This window comes from Hyperoodon ampullatus, assembly GCF_949752795.1.
Source record: "Hyperoodon ampullatus genome assembly, chromosome: 15".
Lineage (NCBI taxonomy): Eukaryota > Metazoa > Chordata > Mammalia > Artiodactyla > Ziphiidae > Hyperoodon > Hyperoodon ampullatus.
Window position 1 is genome coordinate 24,505,937 of NC_136928.1, and position 22,047 is coordinate 24,527,983.

The 22,047-nt window shown below is 42.1% G+C and overlaps 1 protein-coding gene across 1 annotated transcript in view; it reads left to right on the forward strand.

Annotated features, from left to right (window-relative positions):
• The window catches only part of CCDC138 (coiled-coil domain containing 138), a gene marked incomplete at its 5' end in the record, with an annotated part of 53,354 nt that overhangs the window by 13,983 nt on the left and 17,324 nt on the right, over positions 1-22,047 (forward strand). Inside the window, 5 exon segments of the mRNA XM_079720661.1 lie at positions 2,576-2,653; positions 2,766-2,873; positions 5,560-5,724; positions 12,258-12,374; positions 21,619-21,811. Coding sequence (XP_079576787.1) covers positions 2,576-2,653; positions 2,766-2,873; positions 5,560-5,724; positions 12,258-12,374; positions 21,619-21,811 — 661 coding nt within the window.

Sequence of the window (22,047 nt, forward strand, 5' to 3'; positions counted from 1 at the left end):
CCAAATTCTTATGAGTTGTACTTTTTTTTTTCACTTCCCTTTGCCAGTTTTTGCCTGAAAGATGTGGAAGTGAAGGGCTCTGTGGAAGAGGGACAGGAGAGTGATTGTGTGTGTTCGTGGGGAGGGAAGCATAGATGAGCAGAAGCGGGTAAAGCTTGTCACTTTAGTGGTTAAGGCCTTGGGCTGGGGAACTTCATGGATTCCAACATGTTGGTGAGCTTGTACTCTGAGAGAGAACTGGGCTCCTGGAATCCCTTGGCTAGCTGTGTGTTCTTCACTACTTGTTACAGACTTTCCCCTTGGCAGTGATAACTAGGTCCCCCATTTCTCACTTGACCTGATGCTCTGGCTTCTCTGAATCAGGTCTAACCTCCCACAATTAGTGTGTGACCTTGACTCACTGTTGTCTGGAAGCCTCCTTATCCTGGAGAGACTGCTTTTTCCCATCACAGTCTCAGGCGAGCACTCTTTTTTGAGAAGGGTTTCTTTAACTGCTAGTATAGGTGCATTGTTGCCCATACCTGTCTCTTAGGTGGATATAATCCTTGATAATCTTGCGTGTGTTTGATGAGTGTGTGGTGATGGGAAGTGTGCATTATTACGAGTTTGAACCTATTGATAGGAGTGGGGAAAGGTTGGAAAATTCACAAGAGAGGCATGTGGGACATAATGAAGAAGTTTAACACGGGAGTTCCAAAAGTAGTTAATAAGGCAAAAATGTAATATGTGAAGAGGTGATATCCAAAGCTGGTGAAAGATGCCAACCTGTAGATTCTAAGAAATTCTGTTAACCCTAAGCAGGGTAAATATTGAGGAAAACCATATAGGCATGCTATTTTAAGACACGAAGACTTTAGATAAAGATAAAATCAGAGAAAAATAAGACACCTTACCTTCAAAGAAGGAGCAGTAAGACTAATGGCTAACTTTTTCTTTTTTTTTAATTTATTTATTTTTGGTTACATTGGGTCTTCGTTGCTGCGCAGGCTTTCTCTAGTTGCGGCGAGCGGAGGCCACTCTTCCTTGCCGTGCGCGGGCTTCTCCCCGCGGTGGCCTCTGTTGCTGCAGAGCTTGGGCTCCAGGCGCGTGGGCTGCAGCAGTCGCGGCACGCGGGCTCAGTAGTTGTGGCTCGCGGGCCCCAGAGCGCAGGCTCAGCAGTTGTTGCGCACGAGCTCCGCGGCATGTGGGATCCTCCCAGACCAGGGCCCGAACCCGCGTCCCCTGCATCTACAGGCGGACTCCCAACCACTGCACCACCAAGGAAGTCCCTAATGGCTAACTTTTAAGGAGGAAATATCATGTACCTTATTTACATAAACAGAAAAAGAGAAATGCTCCCTTTCTTGTTGTATGAGGCCAGCATAACCTTGAAACTAAACCTGTCAAGAACATTACAAGAAACAAAAAAATGCAAGCCAGTCTCCCATGAGTACAGATGCAAGAATTTTTAATATCAGCAAATTGAATCCAGAGGTACACAAAAAGTATAATACAACTCAGCGGACTTAGTCTAGGAATACAGGGTCGTTTATCATTTGAAAATTAACACATCATCTGATAAAAGGAGAAAAATCTTATAATTCCTTGATTTAAAATTCAGCACCAACTCAAAGATAATAACTAGTAATAGAAGAGAACTTAATTCTCATAGAGTATCTACAAAAAAAAAAAAAACCAACCAACTTGTGAATCACACTTAATGTAAGTTATTGAAATCTTTTCCCTTGAGATCAGAACAAGATAAAGGTGCTCACTGTTACTGTTTTGTTGAACTTTGTGCTGAAGTCCTGGTCAGTGCAGTGAGGAGAGGAAAGTCAGGGTTGGGAAGGAAGAAATAAGAATTATCCTCCGATGACATGATTATGCACAGATGTAGTAAGTATCCAAGTGAGCATACAGACAAGTTATTAGAATTAAACAAATTTAGGAGAATTTTTGGGTATAAGCTCAGTATATAAAATATCAAGTGTATTTCTGTATATCAACAATAATCAAGTAGTGAATGTTTATTGAAAGATACTATGGGTAGTAGCATCAAAAAGCATTGGCTATCCAGGAATAAATCTAAAGAAAGATTATACATGTATAAAATGTGCATACTGAGGAGTGCAAAATGTTATTAAAAGCAACTAAAGAAGACCGAAATAAGTTGAAGGCTATGTTATGTTCAGGGATGAGAAGACTCAGTATGGTAAAGATGTCAGTTTTCCTAAATTAACATTTACTCCAATCCCAGTAATTCATTATGGTGATATTTAATGATTTGTACACTTTTCTGTACATACATTATAGTTCAATAAAAAGTTCAACTAAAAGACGTTTCCTATTCAAATGTATACATGTAAGATGTTAGGAGACTTGCACATTTTTCATAGAATGAAGTAAACTTTCTTAGAAACTCTTAATGTTTTAGGACCAAATGGTGGTTTTAGCTGTGATCTTTAACCATGGATGCTACCTCTGTCTGTTATGTTGCTTGGTAACACAGACTAGATAAGATAGTACACTGGGAAAAACTTTAGTAGGAAATCGGCTTGAGGTTTCTATTGAAATATCTAATGTTTTCCTACTTTAGTTAAATGAAGTAAGTGAAGAAAACAGGAAGTTGGAGGTTCAGGCTAAAAGAGTTCAAGCTCGTTTAGATAATTTACAGGTAAGGTACCTGCTCTTCTCTTGAGACACAAGTGAAATTTAAAATGACTGCCTTTGGACTTTCTCACTTTTAATATAATTTTCCTTTAATTCACGGATATGTACTGTCACAGAGGAAGTATGAGTTTATGACAATACAGAGATTGAAAGGAAATCCCCACGCCGCTCACGAAGCAAAAAGTTTAAAACAGGAAAAAGTACCAGTTTCAAAACCTCATAAGGTATGATATGATTTCTCCATTGGAAAGCCAGGACATTTTTCTCTTCCTTTTTTTTTTTTTTTGTGGTACACGGGCCTCTCACTGTTGTGGCCTCTCCCGTTGCGGAGCACAGGCTCCAGACGCTCAGGCTCAGCGGCCATGGCTCACGGGCCCAGCCACTCCGCGGCATGTGGGAATCTTCCCGGACCAGGGCATGAACCCGTGTCCCCTGCATCGGCAGGCGCACTCTCAACCACTGTGCCACCAGGGAAGCCCTCTCTTCCTTATTTTTTTTCCCTTTGGCAAACATTCTTCTTGGTGTGAAAGGATTCACTGTGATAATTTCTTTGTAGAAAAGTATCGCTATAGTATTTCAGATATGCTTTTGTTTGCAAAAGCCAAAACATTTAGCTGCTAAGAATATTCATGTATAAGGCTTTCTGGGGACATGTGTTTTCATTCCTCTTGGAAATACAGCCAAGACTGGAATTTCTGGGTCATAAGGTAGAGGTATATTTAACTTTTGGGGCAACTGCCAGTTTTCCAAAGTGGTTGTACCATTCATACTCCTGCTAGCAATGTGTGTATGACAACTTTGCTAAAAAGTTTGCCCAAAAAACATTTGGTGTTTTCAGTCTTTTTCATTTTGACCTTTCCAGTGGGTGGGTAGTGATACCTCACTGGGCTTCAGTGGTTTTGATAAATGCTGTAGTTTTTCATAAAGTGAACTGGGTGGATGGCCCTGTTGAAGGACGTCAGTGGGAGCCCCAGCAGCAGAGGCGGGAGCTGCCGTAGGACGGGCACTGTCTGGCCTGTGACAGGCCAGCGCGGATCGAGCAGGAGCCGCCACGCTCCCAGCCCTGCGCCGGGGTCCACGCACAGGACCTCCTCGACAGAAGGCCGGGGACCTCGTCTGTCCGCAGGGCCAGGCCTGGGGGAGCTGCTTGTGCTGAGCTCTCGGGTCCCCCGCTTGGCGGTGCTGCGGGGTGTCAGCAGGGAGGTGCCGCGGCTCTGGGCCGTGCTGCCGAGAGCACAGAGGACCCGGCCTGCGTCCCCTCAGGCACCTGCAGTGGGAGGTCAGCTCGGGGCGAGCTGTCGACGTGGGGCGGGGAGGGAGCCAAGCCCACAGCATCGCTGGCCCGGCCTCCGCGTCTCATCCAGGAGGAGCACGGTGGCCACAGCAAGGGCAGCAGCACCGGCCGCATGGCTCTCCCGGGGGCTCCAGGCCCAGGGCCCCCTTCTGACCTGCAGGGACCCCTCCTGGGCCCCACGTTGCGCTCCCAATGGGGCTGCCCCAGCCTGTGGCCGCCCCGCCTGCCCTCACCTCTACCAGGCCCCGGCTGTGCACAGAGGGTTTAGTGGTCGGAAAAGGTCGTATTTAACTCCCCCACCCCTTTTTCTTGTCATGGATGCTGGCTGTGAAAAAAATAATTTTTTAAAAATTAATTAATTTATTTTATTTTTGGCTGCATTGGGTCTTTGTTGTGCGCGCGGGCTTTCTCTAGTTGCGGCGAGCAGGGCCTACTTTTCGTTGCGGAGCACAGGCTTCTCATTGCGGTGGCTTCTCTTGTTGCGGAGCACAGGCTCTAGGCACGGGGGCTTCAGTAGTTGTGGCACGCAGGCTCAGTAGTTGTGATTCGCGGGCTCTAGAGCACAGGCTCAGTAGTTGTGGCGCACGGGCTTAGTTGCTCCGCGGCATGTGGGATCTTCCCAGACCAGGGCTCAAACCCATGTCCCCTGCACTGGCAGGCAGATTCCCAACCACTGCGCCACCAAGGAAGTCCCATGAAAAAAATTTTTTAATTAAAAAATAATAATAAAGTAAATTGGAAAAAGTGGAGATTTATACTCAGGTTAGTCAAGATGATTGCAGTTTTCATCAAAAGTTCCTATTTGAAGAAAATTGAGAAGGTTAAAAGTGACTCTTGGTCAGAATAGTATAACTTTGTTTTCATTCATCTGATTCTGTTTTTGTGGATTTCTGTCTGCTTAATTTTGCCTTTTTATTAATTTGCTTTTGTTTTTCTCTGTCTAAAATTAAATCTAGCATAGTTCCTGTTTAAGGAACATGTGTGATAAATGTTGAATTAAATTGACTAAAAGTGATTTGAAGGAACACGGAAATCAGTTTAGTTGAATTTATAATTTTTTTATGGCAGTTTGTTCTTATTTTCCTCCCATTTTGGTAGACTCTCAGAGAACAGGATTTCCAGGAAAAAGTTTTCATACCCTATTTATAGAATGTTACGGTGTAAAGGAAAACAACTTTTTTAAAAGGGAAAAAGAAGATATCAAGTTTCATGGTGGAAATTGTTTAGCTTTTGAGACCTTTAAATTTTTAAAAATCTATTAGTTATGGTGTTCATGCTCTTGAGTTAAGGCCAATTTTACTCTTCTCCGTTATCCAACTTGGGTAAAGAATTTTAATGAAAATTCTCTCTTTTGGTTATAAGGTGCAGTTCTTTCAATTTCCTTGTTATGGTGGGTTTCTCCCCTTCTGTCAGCCAGCATTTAACATGTTTCTAATATTAATTAGAGATATTTGATTTGTAATTTCTTTCATTTGGAGAAGCTTTGTCATCCAGTACATGTTTTAGCATTTTAGATAAATTATGCCATAATCACTTACCAAATTTAAAACTTGCCTTTGAAGTTTTAGGAGGCTGTGAATTGAAAGAAGTGCTTGATTTAGTTTTTTTGCATATAGGTACCACTTAATGGACAAGTTTATGAACTTTTAACTGTCTTCATGGACTGGATTTCGGATCATCACCTTAGCAAACTGAAACATGAAGAATCTGGAATGGATGGTGAAAAGGCACTACCCACATTTGCTTCTCAGAGAAATGATATTCAGGAGAAGTGTGTGAAGGTTTGTTTTTTAATTTGAAATATATGACTCAGTAGACACGAAGATTGAAAAAGTGGTACATTTTACAAGAGAAAAAATATTGAAAGTATTTTTGATAGAAAGTTGATTATACCAATAGTCAGTTCTAAAAAGATTCATTTCAGACTTAATTCAAATTAATTCATACTTACATTTTTTGGAACATGATGGGACTTTCTTTTTAAAAGCAGACCAGAAATTGAAAACCTACTCCAAAAATGGCAAAATAATTGTGTATTAGAGTTAGGCAGATAATCAGTGATAGGAACAATTCCTGATACACATCATTTTAGGATTCAAATCCCACTAAAATCATTTTATTTTGCCTTTTGTCTTGAAGGGTTAAATAGTATTTTCAAGGGGCTTCTCATTAACAAAGAGAAATGACCATTTTCTTAAATTACAGACATTAATTTAGATATTGATACTCAGGATTTCCAGTCAGTATAAATTGTCATTAGAGACTGACGGTTGCATTCTACAAGAAATACTTTAAAACTCTGAAGAGTGGATATCTAAAGCTGTTTGGTTTAACGAATTATTAAATACAGGCCAGGGTTTCGTTTGAGGAAATTATTTCCGGTTTTCATCCTTACCTAAAAAGTTTCTTCTAAATGCTTTTTGTGCTCGGCAGGATAATGGCCCTGGAGATGTTCATAACCTAAGCCCTGGAACCTGTCAGTGTGTCACATTTACATGGAAAAAGTAAATTAAGGTTACTAATCAGCTGACCCTCAAGTAGAGATTAATCAGGATGATCTGGGTGGGTCCAGTAATCACGTGAGCACTTCAGGCCAGACAAAAGAGGCAGAAGAGTAGGTGAGACACTCAGTGCATCCTCAGTGGCTTTGAAGATGAGGAAGAGGGTCATTAACCAAGGAATGCAAGCTGCTTCTAGAAGCTAGGAGTTACCTTCTGCTGACAGCCAGCAAGGAAATGAGGACCTCCATCCTACAACCACAGCCCAAAGGAGCAAAACAGGGATCCTTCCCAGCCTCCAGGGAGGAACTCAGCTCTGCCCACACCTTGATTTTACCTGGTTGAGACTCAGTCACACTTCTGACCTGCAGAATTGTGAGATAATAGATTTGTGTTCTTTAAACCAGTAAGATTGTGGTAACTTGTTATGGCAGGAATGGGAAACAAATACATCTTCGTTTAGAATTTGTCTCTTTTAGCATCTGCATCAACTATTCTGTCTATATCTAACCACACTTTAGAAGTAGCTGCTAATTAGGAAGGCCTCCAGTATTAAAGTTTTGTATAGAAATATCATTTGTTAGAGCTAGATGCAATAGGGCAGTCCTAGGATTTTAAGGCTAACAATCGATAATTTTAGCAAATGGAATATGGGTCATGTAATATTCTGTTTTCACATCAGATTAATGGCATAAGAGGAGAATGTTGAGCACACATTTGGCACGGGATTCTTGTCATCATCCTTAAGTGAGGATCGTTACTTATTAACTTATTCTGGATTTACAGTTTTTGTTGAGCCTAGATCTTTAACTAAAATATTTTTAATATATGGTCCCTGGTATATTAGTAAAGGTAGAATAATGTTAAAACTTATTAAATAGCCTTCTTAACAGAATAAGAGACAGATAAATAGTACCAAACTAATGAATTACTTAGCTGAATATACTTGTGGCCAACAGAAGCAACTATTCAGATCTTTTTAGGAGTATGTACAATTTGTGATTTTAAAATAATGAAGCCTTTTTTCTGACAGCATGTATTGAATCACTTTGATGACTCCTTTATTGATTGATTGATTGATTGATTGATTGATTGCGGTACGCGGGCCTCTCACTGTTTTGGTCCCTCGCGCAGGCTCAGCGGCCATGGCTCACGGGCCCAGCCACTCCGCAGCATGTGGGATCTTCCCAGACCGGGGCACGAACCCGTGTCCCCTGCATCGGCAGGCGGACTCTCAACCACTGTGCCACCAGGGAAGCCCCATTTTTTTTTTTTTTTAACTTTTATGCTTCAAAGTATACTATCGTGAGAGTCAAAGGCAACCCAATGAATGGAAAAAATATTTTTCAAATCAGATCTGATAAGGGACTTCCATCTTGAGTATTTAAACAAAAAGACCTTACAACTTAGTAATTAAAGACAGCGTAATTGAAAATGCTCAGTGCATCTGAATAGACAGTTCTCTAACACCCAGATGGTCGATAAGCACGTCAAAGGATGCTCAGCAACGTTAGTAATTTGGGGAATGGAAGTCAGAGTCACTTTGTTTTGTGACTTCACACCCCCTGGGATGGCTAAAATAAAAATGCCAGGTAATCTTAAGCATTGACCAGGATGTGAAGAAATCGGAACTCTCATGCGCTGCTGGTGAAAATGTAAAAAGGTGTAGTAGGAACTTTGGAAAATAGCCTGGCAGTTCCTGAGAAGATTAAACGTGGATTTACCAAACGAGTCAGCAGTTCCATTCTGAGGTGTGTACTCAAGAGAAATGCAGACGTGTGCGCACATAGATTCATATGTGAATGTTCGTGGCAACATGACGCACGATAGCCAACACGTGGAGACAACCCAGATGCCCGTCAGCTGACAGATGGCTCAATAAAATGGTGTATGTAGATTGTGGAATATCATTTGGTGGTAAAAGGGGATGATGTATCCATGCATACTACAACATGAGTGAATTTTGAAAATATTGTAAGTGAAAGAAGCAAGTCACCAAAGACCACATACTGTGTGATTCCATTTATATGAAAATCCTGGAACCGTGTAAATCATTGTAGAGAAAGTAGCCAGGTGGTTGTGAGGACTGGATGCTGAGATGCCTGCTAATGGTTAGGGTTCTTGGGGGGGAGGGTGATGGAAATGTTCTCAAACGGATTCTCACGATGGTTTCACAACTCGCTGAATATACTAAAAATCACTGAACTGTACAGTTTACATGGGTGACTCGTATGGTGTGTGAATTATATCTCACTAAAACGATTACCAGAAAATTCTCCACAACCACCGTGAAAGACAGGAAAGACACCAGGCCGACACGAGGTGCTCTTGCTCTTGGCGTTCCCTGGGTCCTTAGACCTGGGACACTCCGCTTCCTCCCCCTCCCCTCGCTTCCCCTCCCCAGCTTCATGCTGGTAACCTAGTGAACTTACGAAATATCTCACACTTCTAATTTTCCTGCGTGCTTCCTTGTGTTATGTACCTTGTTTGTGACAGAAACACTTTATACATAGTTCTGTGTACTTTATCTTGTATGCCTATGTGTGGTCCCAGTTGAAAGATTTCTCTCTGCAACGAAAGACTTTCCTTCCTTACCAGTTTTAAATACTGTAATTTAAGGGCGGGGGAATTAAGAATACAAAATGTTCCTGTGATTATGACCTTAACAGAGTAGGTGGTTATCAAATTCTGTTCATCCACAAAAGTACTCAATTTCGAGTGTCTGTAAGTTTTCAGTTTAGCTTGAAATTTCATTCTAGAAAATAACTAAGACTAGGAGGAAATTAATGAAGAGCTTTCAGGAGAAAATAGCGTCAGGTTTATGCTTTGAAAGGGTCGTGTTTCCTGTGATGCGGCAAGAGGGTCGAAGAGATGCAAGAGTGGGTCTGGAGGACACTTAGGAAACGCACTTAGGAAACGCAGGTGGTTCAGGGGAAGGACGGTGTGGCTGTGAGCTGGAAATGGGCCGTCTAGAGAATGTTCAGGGGGGAAGATTGACGAGACTTGGTGATGGATCCTGTATAAAAGGTGGGCTCTCAGGGTTGGCGCCCAGGCTCCAGACTTTGCACCGGGATGAACGTTGGTCGCATTCACTGCGAGTAGGGAACACTACACGAGATCTGGGTTTGAGCCTCCACTGTTGGTAAGTGAGTTTTAGACGAGTTGAGTTGCAGACACCGGAGTGCGTGTGTGTCTGTGGGTGTGGGTGTAGGTGTGGCTCCGGGGGCTGGGGCTCTGCGGAGAGGCCGGAGCTGGGCATGTGGATGTGGGGGTTGTGAGTCCGGACTGGCTAGCGCTGAGTCGAGGAACTCCGGTATTTAATGGTCAGGTGAGTGAGGACCAGCCAGCAGGAGAGAATGGTAGTGGCCCGAGAAGTAGAGGAGAGCTGGGTGTCGCGGGAGAAGTTGGTGACACAGAAGCCGGGGCGGGGGGCGGGGGTTGTTTCCAGAGGAGAACGTAGGTCATATATGTCCTTCCAGACTCAGGTTTATCTTTATACCTTATTTATCACATCTGGGGTCCAATTACATATGGTTTTATATGCCAGCTTTTATTATTATTATTTTTTAAAACTTTCTTTTCTTGCCATCTTTTTTTTTTCACATCTTTATTGGAGTATAATTGCTTTACAATGGTGTGTTAGTTTCTGCTTTATAACAAAGTGACTCAGTTATACATATACATATGTTCCCATATCTCTTCCCTCTTGCGTCTCCCTCCCTCCCACCCTCCCTATCCCACCCCTGTAGGCGGTCACAAAGCACCTAGCTGATCTCCCTGTGCTATGCGGCTGCTTCCCACTAGCTATCTCTTTTACGTTTGGTAGTGTATATATGTCCATGCCACTCTCTCGCTTTGTCCCAGCTTACCCTTCCCCCTCCCCATATCCTCAAGTCTGTTCTCTAGTAGGTCTGTGTCTTTATTCCCATCTTACCCCTAGGTTCTTCATGACATTTTTTTTTCTTAGATTCCATATATATGTGTTAGCATACGGTATTTGTCTTTCTCTCTCTGACTTACTTCACTCTGTATGACAGACTCTAGGTCCATCCACCTCACTACAAATAACTCAATTTAAAAACCCTGCAGAAAGTAGGCATAGAGGGAACTTTCCTCAACATAATAAAGGCCATATATGGCAAACCCACAGCCAGCATTGTCCTCAATGGTGAAAAACTGAAACCATTTCCACTAAGATCAGGAACAAGACAAGGTTGCCCACTCTCACCACTCTTATTCAACATAGTTTTGGAAGTTTTAGCCACAGCAATCAGAGAAGAAAAGGAAATAAAGGGAATCCAAATCGGAAAAGAAGAAGTAAAGCTGTCACTGTTTGCAGATGACATGATACTATACATAGAGAATCCTAAAGATGCTACCAGAAAACTACTAAAGCTAATCAATGAATTTGGTAAAGTAGCAGGATACAAAATTAATGCACAGAAATCTCTGGCGTTCCTGTACACTAATGATGAAAAATCTGAAAGTGAAATCAAGAAAACGCTCCCATTTACCATTGCAACAAGAAGAATAAAATACCTAGGAATAAACCTACCTAAGGAGACAAAAGACCTGTATGCAGAAAATTATGACACTGATGAAAGAAATTAAAGATGATACAAATAGGGCTTCCCTGGTGGCGCAGTGGTTGAGAGTCTGCCTGCCGATGCAGGGGACACGGGTTCGTGCCCCAGTCCAGGAAGATCCCACATGCCGCGGAGCGGCTAGGCCCATGAGCCATGGCCACTGAGCCTGTGCGTCTGGAGCCTGTGCTCTGCAATGGGAGAGGCCACAGCAGTGAGAGGCCCGCGTACCACACACACACACACACAAAAGATGATACAAATAGATGGAGAGATATACCATGTTATTGGATTGGAAGAATCAACATTGTGAAAATGACTCTACTACCCAAAGCAATCTACAGATTCAATGCAATCCCTATTCAAACTACCACTGGCATTTTTCACAGAACTAGAATGTATCACTATGGTCTTAATCTTTCAGCAAAATGACATACTGTTGGGGCTTCCCTGGTGGCGCAGTGGTTGAGAGTCCGCCTGCCAATGCAGGGGACACGGATTCGTGCCCCGGTCTGGGAAGATCCCACATGCCGTGGAGCAGCTGGGCCCGTGAGCCATGGCCGCTGAGCCTGCGCGTCCGGAGCCTGTGCTCCGCAATGGGAGAGGCCACAACAGTGAGAGGCCCGCGTACCGCAAAAAAAAAAAAAATGACATACTGTTGAAGCAGCGTTCATAAATACCTTTTTTAAATATTTACATTATTTTTATAAGTTGACATTAAGATATTTATGAAAGACAGACATGTAAAGAGGAAAGTAATATCACTCCAGTTACTGAAATCTCACTGTTAATATATTTTAAAAACATCTTTTCTTATCTCTTTTTCAATATAAATTCATACAGACATATTTTATATAAGTGGAATCTTATTACACTTTTTGTAACCTGCTTTTATAACCTCAGAATATGCCATGGGAATAAATATAGATGCCATTATCATTTTTAATGGTTATATGTGCACCATAAGTTTATTTAACCATTTAAGATTCAGAGTGTGTTTTTATAGGTTAATCTTAAAATCCTAGATGTGCCATTGCTGGGTCAAGGGAATAGATATGTAATGTTACAAATACATATTTCCTTATTGTATTACATACGGTTTTAAAGTGAAGATTTTTTGTTAGAGAACTCTTTTTTTCTTTTGGAAAAAGATAATTTTTGGAAAATTGTGATAATTGATTTCAGACATCTAAAAATAGTGTGTGTTTGTATTTTCCATCCTTTTATCTTTAGCTTTTGCCTGTGATGACAGAGCAGCTACAGTGGATGCCTTTTGTGAATGCCAAGCTTCACGAGCCTTTTGTAAAGTTTATTTATTGGTCTCTAAGGCAGCTGGATGCTGGAACACAGGTAATTGGTGAATGGGAGTCTATCTGCAAGTAAAATCCTGTTGCTCTTGATCTTACTCTTTAGCTTTCCCCACATGTCCTGTTCTGTTTCGGGACTTTTCCTTGCCTCCCTTTCTTTGTTCACCACTTTCTCTTCTTTCCCCTTTTACTATTCTATTTCTCAATGCTGTAGATCGGATTTAGGGTGTAACATTGTTTTTGAGTTTCAGAATTGTGTAATAAGGAGTTTCACTGTGTTAGGTTATTGCTGAAACCAACTGCCCCCCGCCGTGCCTCATTATTTATTTTATAGTTTTTCATATTCTTCTGAAGGTAACAGAAATTGGTTTTTTGTCTTTATGCCAGTAAACACACACTAGCTAAATGGAACAGTGATTATTAGGATAACCTAATCAAAGGGGGAAAATTATTCCAGCATCTTATAAAATGAAGGGTAGGTATTACCAGCTCATGTAAGGGTTATTTAATCTAAATATGACGTGCATATATAACCAATTGTGCTGTGAGTTGTAGTAGGTTTGTAAAATGTTACTTCCCCAGTTAGTATTGATAAATGCTGTTACAGCTTTCATTTGGTTAAAAATGGAGAAAAACAAATTAGTGCTCGAGTAGCTCACTCTTGGTCCTGTGGAGCTCAGGAAGCACACGGCTAAACTGCTAAGTGCAGGACTGGTGGTTAAGTAGTGGGATGGTTGAGGTTTAGGGAAGATGTCTTTCTGAGGATTTCCTAAATATTTTGCCTTCGTGGCGCACATGAGCGAGTACGTGAGCATGTGTGTGCGTGCACACGTGCACACACATACATAACATACACACAGTTGACCTTAACTGTGTGTCTCACCAGAGTTATATAAATTATCTGATCTGCTAATGTCACTGTTGACTTTGCTGTTCAGGTGATGGTTTCTGAGAAAGGTTGGCTGCATGCTTGCTTTCAGCCGCAAAAGCCTAGACTCACAGAATTGAGTGGAACTTTGTTTTATCTTCCTTCCAGAGGAGTCTTCTCATTTTTCTTCAGATAATTTGTACTCTGTTCTTGTCTTCAGATCTCCACTCAGCACCACTCTGTGTGCACTGCCAGCCTGCACCCACTTTCTAGTGAAAAGTAGCATTCTTGCCACTCTCCCGTTCGTTTGCTCAACATTTACTGATGGGTTTTTAACATTTTAGTTTTAACAGTTGTCTAATTGCAAGTAATTTTTTAAAAATTAAGCTTTTTATTTTGAGACAGTTGTAGATTCACTTGTATTCATAAGAAATAATAGAACGATCACTTGTTTCCACTCCCCCAAAGGTGACATACTCCAAAACTAGTTGCAGCACCACAACCATGATACCGACATGGTTATAGTCAAGGTAACAGAACAGCTTCATCACCATGAAGGTTTCTTATGTTGCTTTTTTAATATATAGACTTTATTTTTTAGAGCGAATTTAGGTTCACAGCAAAATGGAGCACAGAGAGTTCCCGTAACCCCTGCCCCACACATGCACAGCCTCCCCACTACCAGCGTCCCACCAGATGGGACCTTCGTCACAGTCAGTGGACCTGCACGTGCACGTCACCATCACCCACAGTGTGAGGTTCACATCAGGGTCACTCTCGGTGTTGTACGTTCTCTGGGTTTTGACAGATGTATCAGGGCATGTAACCATCATTGTAGTATCATACAGAATAATTTGATACAAAAAATCCTTTGCCCTGAAAATCCTCTGTGTTGTGCCTATTCTTGCCCTCCCCCCAACCCCTGACTCCCGGAAACCACCAGTCCATTTACTGTCTGCAGGGTTATGCCTTTTCCAGAATGTCATAGAGCTGGAATCATACAGTGTGTACCCTTTTCAGATTGGCTTCTTTCACCTAGTCATATGTATTTAAGGTTCCTCCCTGTCTTTTCGTGGTTTGATAACCCTTTTCTTTTTAGCCCTAAATAATATTCCATCGCCTGGATAGACCACAGTTTATCTATCCATCACCTACTGACAGATATGTTGGTTGCTTCCAAGTTTTGGCAATTATGAATAAAGTTGCTATCACATCCACGTGCAGGTTTTTGTGTGGATATAAGTTTTCAACTCCTTTGGGTAAATATCAAGGAGCATGATTATTTGATAGTATGGTAAGAATATACTTTTTTTTTTTTTTTTTTTTTTTTTAAGAAACTACAAACTGTCTTCCAAAGTGGCTCGCTATTCTGCATTCCCACCAGCAGTGATGAGAGTTCCTGTTGCTCCACATCCTCACCAGCATTCAGTGTTGTTTGTGTTCTGGGTTTTGGCCCTTCTAATAGTGTGTAGCAGTATCTCCCAGTGGTTTTAATTTGTGTCTCCCTGATGACGTATGATGTGGAGCATCTTATGTTTGCCTGACGTCTGTATATCTTCTTCGGTGAGGTGTCCAGGTCCTTTGTGCACTTTTAAATTGGGTTGTGTATTTAGAGTGATTATTGATACTGTTCGGTTAATATTTACCCTAGTTGTCAGTTTTCTGTTTGTTGACATTGTTCTTTGTTCTTCTACTCTTTTCCTTTCTTTTGTGGCTTTAACTGGACATCTGATAGTCTACTTTCCATCCTTTTTAGCATGTCATTTGTACTACTTTTTAAACTTTTTTTAGTGGTTGAGTACCTTATTAGAACAATATATTCCAAATTCTTTCCTTCTGTGTTTGATTCCTTTGTATCATTGCTATCATTCATTACCCCTATACATAAGCACACACACGTGTGTATATATGTTATACACACATGCACATATAAACACACATGCATACATAATGGAATACATTGTTGCTATTATTTTCAACAAACTGTTATCTGTTAGACCAATTAAGAATAAGAAAAATAAGTGTTTTTATTTTACCTGCACTTCTTCCTTCCCTAATGCTCTTACTTTATGTACATCCAAGTTCCCCAAGATATATAATTTCCTTCTCTCTAAAGAATAGTTAGTATTTCTTGCAAGTTAGTATTTCTTGCAAGACAGGTCTACTGGTTACAAATTCTTTCAATTTTTGTTGATCTGAGAAAATCTTTACTTCCACCTCATTTCTGGTGGATAATTTTGCAGTATATAGAATTCTAAGTTGGTGGGTTTTTTCCCTCAACACTTTAAATATTTCCTTCTGCTCTCTTTGTGCTTATGTGGTTTTTGAAGAGAAACTCAATGTAATTCTTATCTTTGCTCTGCTATAGGTGAGCTGTTTTTTCCTCTGGCTTCTATTAGGATTCTTTTCATTAGCTTTTCTTTTCTTTCTTTTTTCCAGCTGCGCGACATTTGGGATCTTACTTCCCCCACCAGGGATTGAACCTGTGCCCCCTGCGGTGGAAGTGCAGAGTCTTAACCACTGCATCACCAGGGAAGTCCCTAGCTTTTTTTTTTTTTTTTTTTGCAGTACACGGTCCTCTCACTGTTGTGGCCTCTCCCGTTGCGGAGCACAGGCTCCGGACGCTCAGGCTCAGTGGCCATGGCTCATGGGCCCAGCCACTCCACGGCATGTGGGATCTTCCCGGACCGGGGCATGAACCCACGTCCCCTGCATCGGCAGGCACACTCTCAACCACTGCGCCACCAGGGAAGCCCCCTAGCTTTTATTTTCTGTAGTTTATGATACACTTTGGTGTAGTGTTTTGTTTTCTTTTTTCTTTTGCTACTATCCTACTTGGTGTTCTCTGAGCTTCTTTGTTCTGTGTTTTTGTTTCTGACACTAATTTGAAGGAGATTCTTGAGTCATTATTGCTTCAAGTATTTCTTATGTTTCTTTTTCTCTTTTTCTTCTGGTATTCCCATTACCCGTATGTCACACCTTTTGTAGTTGCCCCATAATTTTTGTATATTCTGTTCCATTTTTTCAGTCTTTTTTTTTCTCTTTGCTTTTTTTTTTTTTTTTTGGCAGGGGTGGCTGCGTTGGGTCTTCGTTGCTGCACATGGGCTTTCTCTAGTTGCAGTGAGCAGTGTCTGCTCTTTGTTGCAGTGCGAGTGCTTCTCATTGTGGTCACTTATCTCATTGCGGAGCACAGGCTCTGGGCGCGTGAGCTTCTGTAGTTGTGGCACACGGGCTCAGTAGTTGTGGCTTGCGGGCTCTAGAGCACAGGCTCAGTAGTTGTGGCACACGGGCTTAGTTGCTCCACAGCATGTGGGATCTTTCTGGACCAGGGCTCGAACCCGTGTCCCCTGCATTGGCAGGCAGATTCTTTTTTTTTTTTTTTTTTTTTTTTAGCGTTACGCGGGCCTCTCACTGTTGTGGCCTCTCCCCTTGCGGAGCGCAGGCTCCGGACGCACAGGCTCAGCGGCCATGGCTCACGGGCCTAGCCGCTCCGCGGCATGTGGGATCCTCCCGGACCGGGGCACGAACCCATGTCCCCTGCATATGCAGGCGGACTCTCAACCACTGCGCCACCAGGGAAGCCCCCAGATTCTTAACCACTGTGCCACCAGGGAAGTCCCTCTCTTTGCTTTTTAGTTTCTGAAGTTTCTGTAGAAGGTATCATCAAGCTCAGAGATTGTTTCTGGAGCCCCGTAGATTCCACTAATGATCCCAGCAAAGCTGTTCTCCATTCTCAGTGGTTTTCATCTCTAGTGTTCCTTTTGGTTCTTTCTCAGAATTTCATCTCTCTGCCTATTTTATCCGTCTATTTTTTATGTTGTCTCCTTTTTCCATTAGAGCTCTTGGCATGTTAATCATAGTTGTTTTAAGTTCCCAGGCTGATTATTCCAACATTCCTACCATATTTGGGTCTGATTCTGTTGCTTGCTCTGGTTTTTCAAACTGTGTTTTGCCTTTTGGTGTGCCTTGTCATTCTTTCTTGCTACCGGGACATGCCGTACTGTGCACCGGAGCTGCTGCAAATAGGCCTTTAGTGCTGTGGTGGCAGGTGTCTGGAGGGGGAGTGCTCTGTGGCTGTGTGATCAAGTCTCAGTCTTCCAGGGAGCGCGTGTCCCTGGCCTGTGAACTTCACAAGTGCTTCTCGGGTCTTCTGCCCCTGAGGGGGGGCAGGAGCGTAGAGTTCACTGGAGTTGGGGGTCACTTCCCTTCCCCTAGGCTGATTGGACTCTGATAAAACTCCAGTAGGTTAGGCTCTGATAAAGTAGTTTTTCTCGAGGACAAATCTAACACTGGACAGTGTTACCATTTTTGCTTCAGCTGTCAAACATGACCTCAAGATGAGCAGGGAAGTCTGTCTGTTCACCTGTGTTTGAGCTCACCGTGCTCTTCCTTCCCGATGTTCCAAGGCTCCTTCTTCCGTCTCTCCTGTTTGGAGAACTTCCCTTAGGCAGTCTGATGACAAACTGTCTTTTCTTTTTTTTTTTTTTTAAATTTAATTTTTATTTTATGTTGGAGTATAGTTGATTAACAGTGTTGTGTTATTGTCACCTATACAGCATAGTGATTCAGTTCTACATACACATGTATCTATTCCTTTTAAAATTCTTTTCCCATTTAGGTTATTACAGAATATCGAGTAGAGTTCCCTATGCTATACAGTAGGTCCTTATTGTTTATCTATTTTATATGTAGTAGTATGTATATGCTAATCCCAAACTCCCAATTTATTCCCCCAACCTTTCCCCTTTGGTAGCCATAAGTTTGTTTTCTAAGTCAGTGAGTCTGTTTCTGTTTTGTAAGTAAGTTCATTTGTATCTTTTTTTTTTTTTTTTAGATTCTACATATAAGTGATATCATATGATATTTGTTCTTCTTTGTCTGACTTACTTCACTTAGTGTGATAATCTCCAGGTCCACCCATGTTGCTACAAATGGCATTATTTCATCCCTTTTTATGGCTGAGCATTATTCCATTGTATATATATACCACATCTTCTTTATCCATTCTTCTGTCAGTGGACATTTAGGTTGTTTCCATGTCCTGGCTGTTGTAAATAGTGCTGCAGTGAAGACTGGGGTGCATGTGTCTTTTTGAATTGCGGTTTTCTTGGGATATGTGCCCAGTAGTGGGATTGCTGGGTCATATGGTAGCTCTATTTCTAGTTTTTTAAGGAACCTCCATACTGTTCTCTATAGTGGCTGTACCAATTTACATTCCCACCAACAGTGTAAGAGGGTTCCCTTTTCTCCACACCCTCTCCAGCATTTATTGTTTGTAGATTTTTTGAGGATGGCCATTTTGACCGGTGTGACATGATACCTCATTGTCGTTTTGATTTGCATTTCTCTAATAATTAACGATGTTGGGCATCTTTTCGTGTGTTTTTTGGCCATCTGTATGTCTTCTTTGGAGAAATGTCGATTTAGATCTTCTGTCCATTTTTTGATTGGATTGTTTGTTTTTTTGCTGTTGAGTTGCTGAGCTGTTTATATATTTTGGAAGTTAATCCCTTGTCGGTTGCTTCGTTTGCAAATATTTTCTCACATTCTGAGGGTTGTCTTCTCATCTTGTTTACGGTTTCTGTTGCTGTGCAGAAGCTTTTCCTTCATCTTAGAATGCTCTGATTTCCCCATCATTTCTAAAGCATATTTTCACTGGATATCAGATTTAGGGATGACAGTTCTTTTCTTGCAGCGTTTGAAAAATGTTGTGCCAATTCCTTTTAGTCAGTTTCTGTGGTTTCTGTTAAGGAGTCTGCTGCCATTTGAATTGCTTTCCCATATATGTTCATTTCTCTGACACTGCTTTTGGTTTTGTTCTCTTTCTTCAGTTTTCATGAGTTTGGCTGTGCTGTGTCTCGTTGATCTCTGGGTCTGTCCTCTTTGGGGCTTGCTCAGCTCCCTCATCCTCTGTAGATGGTTTCCAGCCACCGTCCCTTCAGCTGTTCCTTTGGCCCCGCTTGGCTTTCTGCTCCTTTCAGGGTTCTGATTGTCATCGCTGTCACAGCTTTTGTGACAGTCCCTCAGTTTCTTGAGTCTCTTATTTTTTTCTCTGTTTTTTTTTCTTCTTTCTGCTCAGATTGGGTAATTTCTGTTATTGTATTTTCCACTTAACTGATTCTTCCCTCTGTTCTGCTGTTCAGGCTGTTCATTGAGGGTTTTGTTTTGGTCGTTGTGTTTTCAGTTATGAAATTTCTATTTGGTTCTTTACATTTTCTTTGGTAAGACTTTCTTTTTCTTTGATGAGATTTTCTGTTTTGTTCTTCATTTGTTTCAAAAATGTCTGTAATTTCTCATTTCGTCACAGCTCCTCTAGCGTGTTTGTCATGTTGGTGTTGGCAAGTATTGGTTTTCCTTTTTCATTCAGTTTGAGGTCCTTCTGGTGTGATTAGTGATTCTCTGTTGGAAACTGGACATTCCGGCACTGTGTCATGAGACTCCAGATGTTAGTAAACATTTTGTCTCGCCTGGCTGGCACTGCTCTGCAGACGAGGGGCCTCCTCAGTCAGAGCCCTGGTTCCCCGCCAGCCTGTGTGGCCATGGGAGGTGGTTGGGGGGGGGCGGTCTGGGCCGCTCCCTACCCGGGGTGGGGCTGGGGGCGCCTCATGGCTCCCACGTGGCCTCCGCTGACGCTGCCGTTCCACCTGGCGGGGGTGGGAGTCCCCGCCTTCCTGACGACCTTGCTGGCTTTGGGGGGCTGGGCCACAGGCTGTTCTGTGGTGTTTGGCTGGAGCGCAGTTTTGTCTGCACGTTTTTTGTCTCACAGGTCTACCCTTTCCCGCCCTGTGGCCAGAGATCAGCGCTTGGTGTTAGGGTGGGCATTCTCTATCCTTTGGTGGCCGCTTTTTCGGCACCAGATCTGGGAAGTCTGAAGCCGTATTGGGTGTTTGGGGCCCCAGCCAGCCTGCTTTCTTCTGTCCGCCTTTCCGTCATCTGGTGTTTGTTTTCTGTACAATGTCCAGGGGGTTTAGTTGTCTTCAGAGCAGGAAGACTAGGGGGAGGTAATACCTACTCAGTCTTGTGGCCAGAAATCTTATTTTCTATTTAAAAAAATTTGTTAACCTGGGGGGGGGCGGTCAAAGTTGTTTTTGACATGTTTTTTGCCTTATAGTAGAGAAGGCGACCTGTCCTACAAAATATGGTTGAAGTCCTGGGACGAGCGACCCCCGTAAGCGGGTCCTGGGCCACACTGAGCACAGATGCGTGAGACATCACGTTGTTCTTCAGCAGAGACTTTGGTTTCTCTTCTGTTTCCACTTAGAGGGAAGTAGTATCAACACACGTTGAAGAAAACAAAAAGCTTATTTTTAAACATAAGCAAAATTCCCTTAATCCTGTCTTTCTAATGCATTATTCTGAGTAGGATTTTGAAATATTTTCTTCTATTACCTTTTTACCCTGAGGCTTTAAAGCACAAATGTAATCTCTCTTCCTAATGATATCAAAAGCTTATTGATAATATATGTGAATTAGATGGCACTGCTTGTGCAGCTCATCACCAAATCACTCGGCCTCTGACACTCATAAATCTCAGTATATCTGTCTCTGGTTTTATGTGCAGAAATTCTAGAGCTGATGCTTTTTATCCACATTGCAAGGTCAGTGCTGATTTGGGTACAGATGGGTCAGAAATCCCCAGAAGATGGGGAAAGCCGTTACAGAAGTCAGTGATATGGGTTTATAACAAAGGGAATTTTAAGTTATTTCTGAGTGTGGCTTCAGCACTCCCATCTGCAGCAGTTTGAATGCTTTTCCTGTGTTGGCTTCTTACCATATTTGTGGAAAACCGTCAGAGCCTGTGTTGTTTTAGAGGTAGTTAATATGCCATCATTTCTGTTTTGCTCATTTTCTTGTTTGAGTTGATTGGCCCTGAGAATTGTCCATGATTCTAACCCAGCATTTTTTTCTTCGGAAATGGATAAAATGTATCGCAATCATGGTGACATTTACCATCTTACTGGGCTGTGAAGCAGCGAGGCGCTAGATGACCGCGTGTGAGCGGGCACTGGGGGATGCTGGGCTCTTCACCAGCAGTGGTGAAGGTGGGCAGCACAGACCCCACGAGCCTCCCCTTGTTCCTTTGGCTGCTCTGTGCCAGAGATCTCTTGTGATCTGCTCTTAAATGTTTTGAAATGGAATCTTGTCATAGTGCTTCTCCTAATTTAATTCTTTGGAAATTACTGTTTCTAATTTCTTAGTTGTACCCATTTCTTTTAGAGAAATATGTAGTATAAATATTTTTTTTAAGTTGATTATAAAATTACTGTTTTCCAGCCTTACATATTTTCAGCTCCATTTGATCTGTTTTTAGTTAGCAAAAGATTGGCTTATTTTTAGTTCATATATTGGACTGTAGTATTTAAAATACATACCTTCTGAACATGAGTAAGTGTACTAAGACAGGACACGTTTTCAACAGCACTCGACTATGGCGTCAACACTGAGGCGGCTGGGTGAGGACGTGTTCAGAGGAGTGGTGACCAGGGGCCTTCGGGAGAATTCTTACGAGCTTTCTGTGGAGAGTAAACCAAGGACAGCTGCTTTCTTTAAGAGCTCCAGTTTACCACTGAGATTTTTATCAACTTTAATTGTTCTCAAAACAGTCACACAAGGTAAGCTTTCAGATGTGCTTGTGGTATATAATTACTTGTCAATAACCAGAAGAGAATCCTCTGTAGTGGAGCAGTTCTTACATAGTTAAATATATTTTACGTTTTCAGAATGAGCTTTTAAGTTGTTTTATACTGGTGACCCATTGTTAAAAGCTACTTTAATTGCTGAATTTGAGAAAAATGAGTGGTGGGTTGGCTTTGTTGCCCCTCCCAGGGGCCCTTGTTGATGCTCTTAG